Source organism: Saccopteryx bilineata, chromosome 5 (assembly GCF_036850765.1).
Source record: "Saccopteryx bilineata isolate mSacBil1 chromosome 5, mSacBil1_pri_phased_curated, whole genome shotgun sequence".
NCBI lineage: Eukaryota > Metazoa > Chordata > Mammalia > Chiroptera > Emballonuridae > Saccopteryx > Saccopteryx bilineata.
In genome coordinates, this window is record NC_089494.1 from 142,632,167 (window position 1) to 142,641,600 (window position 9,434).

The 9,434-nt window shown below is 35.9% G+C and overlaps 1 protein-coding gene across 2 annotated transcripts; it reads right to left on the reverse strand.

The window, feature by feature from the left end:
- Positions 1-294: 294 nt before the first annotated feature.
- On the reverse strand, positions 295-4,280 carry COMMD3 (COMM domain containing 3). Of its 2 annotated transcripts, XM_066233931.1 has the most exons (8): positions 3,985-4,248; positions 2,575-2,686; positions 2,407-2,470; positions 2,281-2,315; positions 1,863-1,923; positions 1,726-1,782; positions 1,575-1,634; positions 295-618 (listed from the first exon to the last, which is right to left on the reverse strand). In XM_066233931.1, exons 1-8 carry the CDS (start codon positions 4,121-4,123, stop codon positions 559-561), a joined length of 588 nt encoding a protein of 195 aa, XP_066090028.1. In that variant the 5' UTR covers positions 4,124-4,248; the 3' UTR covers positions 295-558. The 2 variants fall into 2 exon arrangements, with proteins under 2 accessions (XP_066090028.1, XP_066090029.1); XM_066233932.1 differs by lacking the exons at positions 2,281-2,315; positions 2,407-2,470 and having other exon boundaries at positions 3,985-4,280.
- Between the last annotated feature and the right edge of the window lie 5,154 nt (positions 4,281-9,434).

Below are 9,434 nucleotides of genomic sequence, written 5' to 3' on the forward strand. Positions count from 1 at the left end.
GCTTTCTCCGGCAGGGGCTCCGCGCGGGGCTGGCGGGCCGGGGCACGGCGCGGGTGAGAGTCCGGCTGCGGGCCAGCCCCTCGGCGCAGGTAACGGGAAAGGCCAGCTCCCTTCCGCAGGGCAACCGGGCCCTCTCCTCAAGTCTGGGAGCTGCGGTCTTCAACAAACCCCGGGGATCGCATCCTTTTCCCCTGGGTTTAATTTTAATCCAGAGAAAAGGCGATCGTTAAAAGTTAACGCTAATTCAGTCTTCAGAGTAATAATTAACATACAAACTCACATCCAAACGCTCAGTTCTTTTGGTGGTAACTTATTTATTCAGAATGTAAATACTTGAAAAAGGATCAAAATGGATCAATGTACAGTAAATACTAAAGATTCAAACAGAATTTCCTTCTTAATTCACAAGTGTAAAGAAGTGTCAATTTGATGAGTGGCATAAATCCAAAGAAAAATTTTTTTCTCTTAATAAAGGATATCCAGCTGGCAAAAACGAGGTGCGGCTGACGGCAAGGATGGTTTTCTTCTAGACCTCGGCGAATTGCTAACTTCCCCAAGTTACAACTGAGTTGCTCTTTCCAGGCTTTTCGAAGCATCTTTAAGTTTCCCCACTAAATCCTAAAAGATGTATATAATGCTACATTTTTAAGATAAAACACGGAAAGAGTATCCAAATTTGAGAAAGATTCAAGAAAAAAGTAGGGAGACAATTTCTATGAGTAACAAACTATAGAAACGATCCCTGAAAGTATAGTCTTGGGAGACAATTTCTAAACACGTTAATATCCTCACAAGAATATTAACCTTGTACAGACCATCAAAAGATTTTCCTCTAAACAGTTCATCTTCAAATCAGCTACTTGCTCTCAGATTTGAAATCTGAATTATAACCAAATCCTCTTAACAGGCAAGGTACTTCAAATTAAATTTCTCAAGTTATCTAACAAGAGTACACTGTATTCACATTTTCTGAAAGGTTTAAGTTTGATTAATGGTTACATTAAAACAACTGCAGGATATGCCTTTTGGGAAATTCTATTTCATTAAAATTTCAAGCAATGATCTTCATTTTTTAGGCAGTAGTAAATAAATTCGTTGTCAATGTAGTTTTGAATTTTCCACCTTACATTGGTAATATAAAGTTTTAGAAAATTATATGTACTTCTCCCTTCAGAAAAAGTCATTTAAAACCCCAGTTTAATAATCCTATTTTGAAAGTTTAATTCAATTTCTAAAAACAAAGAAGGCATTTTCAAAGTCATGTTTGTAATTCTGCTTTGTCCTATGTATCAAATTCATCAGAAATAGAAGAAATTTACACTCAACACTACACTTCAGAAGTTTAATTGGAGGGAATAGCAAATATAGACCAATTCTCTATTAGTAAGATGTTAATGTCAAAAGTGAAGTCTGCATTAAAATATTGCTTTTGAAGTCCTCTTACCATTAAATCCTTAACCAACCTTCATTATCTACTGACAATGGTTAGATTATTTTTCTTTTGAACTTTCCAAAAGCATAATTCTCAATTAAACATCTATAAAAAGGTATATTCACAGATCCTAATACTGTACCTGTAATTGTTCCATGTTGCAACTAAAACTAATCTCTGGGTGGGATGGAGAATCAGTGTTCTAGGGAAGAAAAAAAAAATGTTTATTTAAATCAAGAAAATGAAAATTCCAGCATACATTTAATTTTTAGACAGGGCTAATGCATAAATACCTCTACATTTAAGGTCACCAAATATGCAGGTCTGTACATCTTATGAAGTTGACTGGTCTAAAACAACACAAGACATTTCAGTCTTTAACTCGTATTTTAAGTGCCCTAAATAGCCCTAGAGAACAGTTAAACTTTACCTTTATCTGATATTCCAAACGCCAAGAAACATCAGTTATATGAGGAAGAGATCTGCCTATACTGAAAGATACAAAGATAATTTTTGTACATAGTATTTACAGAAAACTTTCAATATTTTTCTTTACTAAGAAAAGTGTCTACCTTCCACACACCACCCCCCCACACAAATTTTCATCCATTCTGAATTGGTAAACTTCATTTTCAAGTTCTGAACAGTAAAGGAGCATTTAAAAAATTATCTCAATAAACTTTGTTTTAAAACATTAGCTTAACTTCAATTGTTTAACTTGCCCTTTGGCCCCTTTTCTTTTGGTCAAGATCCCTGTTTCTTTACCCAGTTCTGTTTCACACCAGCACTCTCCATTTCATACCTGCAAGTGAAAAGTAGCTCAACTTGACACCTAATAGGGTACCTACCTTCCCAGTAGGATTTCTAGGGAATCCTTATTATTCTGGAGGGTGAAAAAATGAAAAGAAAACACATCTTTGCAAATAGAGTAAAAAAAAATATATTGTTAATTTTTAAAAATTGACATAAGTAACCTGATACTCCGTGCAAAACCGTTCTATTCGCTCTCTATCAAATTTACAGTCTTCTAGATAAGTGCTAAAGGAAAAAAGAAACCAATATTTAGATCCAACTTTAAAAACTAAAATTGGAATCATAAAATTACTATTTGATAATATATGGAATTTAAGTAAATCCTATACCTTAGAGTTGATTTGTCAGCTCGTTGCTTTCCTGCTTCCAGTATGTAAGCTGCAGTTGCTGAATGACAATGTTTTAAAACCACTGGGTCGATATGTTTCAAGTCTGGGTGATCTAAAATAAATTAATTGCCAGTGATGCTTGTGATGAATTTTTTATAGTCATGTTTCTAAAAGGCATCTTTCAAAGCCCTCCTTTAACAAGATAACAAAAAAAATTCCATTATAAGTATTGGCAATTGTAAGTAAATGAGATGAGCAACAAGGTCAATGGCAAAACAATAAAGAGCACACACCAATAATTCTATTTCCTGGTTTCAACTACCTTCTTTTATTTTGCCTTAATATTTTTACTGTTTTATAAAAAATATTGTGATCTCAAAGAAAAAATAACTATAGTGGTCATTCCAACACTGGAGTAAATTCAGAGGAAAATAAGAACATAGTTTATATGGTTCATATTTAAGAATGACTAACCATTCCCTCTAAAGATTAATTATAGGGTAAATGGCTCCATGGACATTAACACATCAAGAGAGGCGAGGGCCCAAGTTCAGAATAGTAAGTACAATTTTCAAATATTTTAAGGTTTTGACAGCCATCTTTTTTTTTTTTTTTTGAGATTACCCAGGTGGTGGTTACTATTTTCGTTTAAAGAACTTCCACTTTCATACTTTTTGGACAAGTGTTTAGTTCATGACACTACAGAAACAAAAAATCAGAATTGTTGGGATATTTATATTTAAGAAAAATATCTAAAAGCGATCTGTCTTAAAATGTCTTCAATCCATTCAAGCACCGCACTCCGCAATCACTGGCCGCACAACTTAAAAGACTCGTCTCCTGGTAACTGGCACCAAACAAAAAAACATTATGCACATTCTAGGCGTGGAACCTGTGCAAAACAGATTAAAGAGTGTTGGAGTGACCAGAGGAACCTGAGGTGTTCTCTAAGTTGGAAAATGTCAACACTATTTGACCTAGTAATTACTTTGGAAACAGATCCTTTAAAACCTTTGCCAGCCTAGCACTGCAAGTTTGAGTTGCAAGGGAGCTAGCCTGATGAAATAGAAGTGTCAAACAGCCTTTGCATCAGACCAGGCTGAAAACCTTAGACCTTTAGGCCACAAACAAGACTTAAACACGGGCTTTACAAAGGAACAAAGAGCCTGGGAGGGGGAATCGGGCTAGGAACGTGGAGCTGGCTCTGTGCAGGTGCCAACTGGGGACAGAACAATGCTCTGGGTCCGCTCTGAGTTCTGGCAGAACCACAGTCCCACACTCCGTCCGGAGCGAAGGGCAAAGCCGGGAGACTTCCTCATCCAGAAGCTTTCCCCCTCTCGTTCGGTCTCGCAGCTCTCCAGTGAGCGCCCCTCCACCCAGGCCGAGCCAGCTCCGAGCCAAGAGGCTTACCTAACACGGCCTCGTCCGCCTGGGCGTCAAGCAGGCTCTGGAAAGCCGCCCGGAGGAGAAGCGTGAAAGCGTTGGAGTCAAAGGAGCCAGGATCCGCCAGCATCTGGAAGCCTTTCTGCACATACTCCGAGAGTTCCATTGTGAGCGCGCTGTGACCTTCGACACGCGCACCACGTGATACGCGCCGCGCGCTCAGCTGATGCGGCTGCGCGCGCCCGCCCGCCCGCGCGCACTGGCGCGCGGCTCCGGCCGGCGGCGCGGGCTGCGGGCCTCCCAGTCCAGGGCCTCCCGCGTGTCTCGCTGCCTTCGCCCCGAGCCGCCCGCGCCGGCTGCCCGCTGCCTCTTCCTTCTGCGCCGGCTGCCAGAGCTGCCAAAGCCTGAGCGATAGGAGCGGCCTTGGGTGCTTTGTGGACGCGCTCGGTGCTTTCTCTTCCCCTCGGCGCTCACCTGGGATGTCACCGAGTCCCGCGGGGCTCCGCGGCCGCCTTCCCTGAAAAAGACCCCCTTGGGTGGCTCTAGGTGTCTGGATCCCGCCCCACTTCCTTGAAAATACGCCTGCCCGCTTAGCGCTCCGCGCGACAGCCCGCGGAAAGCTCCAATTTAGGGCAACTGATCTTTTTTTTTTTTAAGTTTGTTTCTTTTATTCAACAGCTTAACCTCCCAGCACTGCCCTTTTGTGAGACTGTGGACATCTAATTATGTAATTCTTGTTTTTTTTTTTTCTTTTTCATTATAATTTCTGAAGTACGGCCATTGATTCCTTCCTGCGTGGGACGTGCGTGTCTATACACCTAGAAAGTACATATAGCGAATGTGTGTGTAGTAATGCACTTCAACGACTGAGGGATTAATTCATTATTCACGAAGGCATTTGACAGAATTATTAAAATTTGTATATGCCGCTGCAAATAAGTACCTTTCAAAAGCAAACATACAAATTTTGTGCTACTGGACTCAGTATCTATGGATTCATTTTTAATTACTCAAAGAATCTATATATTTACATCATTTATCTTAGTAAATACAGTTAGGAACAGCAAGAATTTTATTAGAAAAAGTAAATTACTGTTCTGGATACCCATAACTTTAAAGATTCAAATGTATAAATTTTAACTTTCTTCATATTTCTACGAAGTTGAAGAACAAGAGTGATTCTTTAATAAATAAATAAATAAACCGCGAAGCAAAATAGACTGCATTTTTTATCCAAAGGATTTAAAAGGAAAAGTCAAAATGCCAGTTTTTTATGGGTGGAGGGGAGAGATAAGGAACAAGGAAAGTATTTTAGTCTTCAGAAGAGGTTATTTAAAACAGATTCAACGTGAAGGATGTTTCTGCCATAATTTGAGTGCTTATTCAGGGAAAAAAATGTTTCTAATATATATAGTCAACATTTAATCTTACACCGATACACACAGAGCCCCTGACACTACACTAGGTTGCAAGTGGAATAATTTAGCCCCAGTAACAGACTGAGCACTTGTTCTTTGAAGGCTTTGAAAGGCATGTGAACGAGCTCTTCACTCCAGTGAGCATATAGGACCCAGTGAAGGATTTAAAAGTTTCCCTAGACTCTTTATGAAAGAAACACTTATTAATCATGTCATCTTTTCTCCCACCTTTCATTTTCTTTAAAAACTACTTGTTTCTCATCAGTAGTGAAATGTCAGTCAACAAATTTCCAGATATCTGATTTACATAGGGGAATATTTTGAAGGGCAGAGTTGTGTAAATGTTAAACAATAGTAACAACACCTATGCTCATTATGTTTATTATACAAATTTTATGACCTTGCATAACACTGATTGTTAATATTCTAATAAAATTTGAGTTGATAATTATAATCATATTCCATTTGGTGTTGAAAAAACAGCATTAAGGCTTGAGCATAAATTTTAATTTTTTAAAGGAGGACAGGAAATATAATTAAATAGTTGTGAATTTGCAGGCATAAAAGAAAATTCACAAGGATTGTTTCCCTTACAAAAATTGTTATGTTACTCTCTTATACATGTGTACTTATTTTCTCTAACAGTGCATTGGTCGTCTTCAGTCTGAGTATATTTATGTGTTAGGCCCAAGTGATGGGTACGTTTCCAGCTCACAAAAAATTTTTAACCATAATGTTTTCTGATGCTAGAAAACTGGAAACTTTCTACTGTAGGTACATTTATTTCAACTACCTTTGAAGGAGGTACAGGATTAAGTATTTGTTTCAATGCAGATAGAACATGTGGGTCTTTGACAAGTAACCCCATAAAATACATAGAAGTATGATCATTCAATGGCATGATTATCCAGATGTAGACTCTCTTGCTTGCAGAAAAAAAAAGTATTTTATATTGTTAGAAAAACTATGTAATACATTCTGAAAGGGTGAAAAATAATTTAAAATTTATGCTTTAATCACTGAAAACCACCTTGGAGCTTTCACTAGAATTTAAATTTTTTTGTAGGTTTAAAGCTAATAGATTAAATTTGGCCTCAAAGAGCCTTTAAAAATAAAATAGATATTTAAACATCCTCATGTTAATAAATTTTTCCTTCTAAACTGCAGGTATTAAGATAGACAATGCTGATAAATTTGTTTTTATTTTTGAGAATCTAGAAGTTATTAAAAGAATTAGAAAGCATCATTTTGAACATTTTAGAGTGTTTAACATACTTTGTATCTTTTGAACTGGTTAATTATTTTTCTTTTCTGTATTTTTTTTTTTTTTTTAGAAACTGATTTAATATTGGCTTCTGCCCTGGGAGTATAATTAAAGTGGTCTAGGGTGTATATATAGGATATCTGTGATCGGCTTTTTCCAAAGGCCTCATTGGTAGTTTTGTTAGTTTTATGAAGTGAAATCTTTTCTTTCTTTTTTTTTTTTTTAACATATTTTTTTAATCTTTGTTTCTTTTTTTATTTATTCATTTTTTAGAGAGGAAAGGGAGAGAGAGAGAGAGAGAGAGAGAGAGAGAGAGGAGAGACAGAGAGAGAAGGGGGGAGGAGCTGGAAGCATCAACTTCCATATGTGCCTTGACCAGGCAAGCCCAGGGTTTCGAACCGGCGACCTCAGCATTTCCAGGTCGACGCTTTATCCACTGCGCCACCACAGGTCAGGCGAAGTGAAATCTTTTCTAATGTTCTTTTAGTTTGTATAAATGCTTTTGCTTTTGTGCAAAGAAAGCTGAAGGAAAATAATCCTTTACCTTAAGAGTTTGTTGAACATCGTGGGGAGGGGAGGAATAGCCAATACGCTTAAGTGCCCATGAGTCATTCAGAGCTTTTAACTGGCATAAGAACTATGCATTCTAATGGAGTTCTATTTTATTCCTGCCCATGGGATATTTGCTCATTTTCTAGAAAGAAGAAAGCAAAAAACGTTTAAAAACTACCTATATACACAGGTGATGAACACATAATGCATTATACAGATGATGTATTATAGACTCATACACCTGAAACCTATATAATTTTATTAAATAATGTCACCCCAATAAAGTCAATAAGTAATTGTTGATTTAAAAAATTGCCTATACACAAGAAACCATTTTCTCTCTGACTCCCTCATACTGATTCTTTTATAGTTAGTAAACTTAAAGCCTTGACATAAATATTAATAAAAATAAAATTTTCTATTTTAATGTTACTTTAACCACAAATGGACAGTTGGGGGGAATACTTAATTGAATTATATATGACATTTGAGAGTATGGATCAAAATTATTTGTGATATTTATAACATCTATGTACATTCTTTTATTAACTTGATAAGGCAAAGATTGGGACTTCACATCTGAATGGTCAAGTGTTTGCATATTCACGATCACAGTGAATTTGTTCCCTGTTCAGTGGTTTCAAATTGAGTCTTATGTCACATAGGTTGTCCAACAGACCACACTGAGTAGTCAGAGGGGACAACAAAGATTTTAGCTTTTATTTTCAAATTAAATATGTAATCCAATTCCTGATCATTTCTATATGGTCATTGCTATAATAATTAATGTAGGCAAATTGAACTTTTATTTTAACCTTTCACATATTAAGGCTATTTTATATATATGGGCTTTTAGATAAAAATTTAAAGTCATCTAAGTGGAATTAGATCCCTAATATGTGAGGAAAATGAAATGCTCTTTACATTCAAGAAACTGGAACCAAGTACTGAAAAATCAATGATACAATATATTCTAATACACTTAGCAAGTTCATGCTTATGGTTTTGCACAAGTCTTTAGGATTCCCCCCCCCAAGAGCTTGTATTCAGAATATTTAGACTACATAGTATAATTGCTATTTCAGTAATATTTTTATAAGTTAGTATCATTTTAAAATATCACTTTTAGATAGTTGTATCAGGGAAATATCAAATACAAAACTTCAAAATGTGCTAAAGCAATAAACAAAATTAAGTATTTTAAATCTCAGTTTTGACATATTAAATTATCACACTACTAAGAAATATAATTTGTTAAAAAGATAAGTCTCGCCTGACCTTTGGTGGCACAGTGGATAAAGCATCGACCTGGAATGCTGAGGTCTGAATACTGGTTCGAAACCCTAGGCTTCCCTGGTCAAGGCACACATGGGAGTTGATGCTTCCTGCTCCCCACTTCTCATGTCTTTCTCTCTCACTCTCTCTCCTCTCTAAAATGAATAAATAAAATCTTAAAAAAAAGATAAGTCTCAAAGCATTTCCTGAAGTTAGAAAACTTCAATTTTGTTGAACTTTGCAAACAGAAAATCCTATAGTCAAGAAAGTCTCATAAAAGGAAAATACTTTTTGATTTTGTGAAGTGAAATTTGGGAAATATCATCAAGTGTCATATTATTATTCTGCTAGCTACTTGGTCAAAATAAGATGACTTTATCATTAAAGGTATGCACATTATAATAAAATTATAATTTTTAATATAAAATCTTTGTATTTAACCAGTCTATAGCTTTGAAAAGATTCTGTGCATATTAGAAAAGTCACAGCTGCTCTTTAAAGCTACTTTTAGGAAGTCTAATCCCTAATTTTGAAGCAAAGCAACTAAATATTACATGAGAATATGTGAGTTGTATAGACTAAAATTGTGAAGTCTTCAGCTAGGAAGAAACAAGAAATTAGTTTTTAAAGGAAATGAAAAACAAATGCAGTTTTTCAAGGGATGAAGGTAAATTTTAATTTAAAGTCTAGGAGATTAGAACAAAGAGCTCAATCATATTCCAAATTACATTTAATGAGGAAAGAACAGGTTATTGAATTATGTCTTAGAATTTCTTTATGTAGATAAATAAAAACTAGTAATTTATTTTAAAATTCAGTAAGTGATTTAAATTATTACAATTTACTTATTTTTTATGGATTATAAAAAGCCAGTTTACTCCTCAAATCACATAATTCATATCTACTTTGCCAGTGATGTGAAAATTAGAAATGGACCAATCATCCAATAAATTCTGTCAAATAGACAA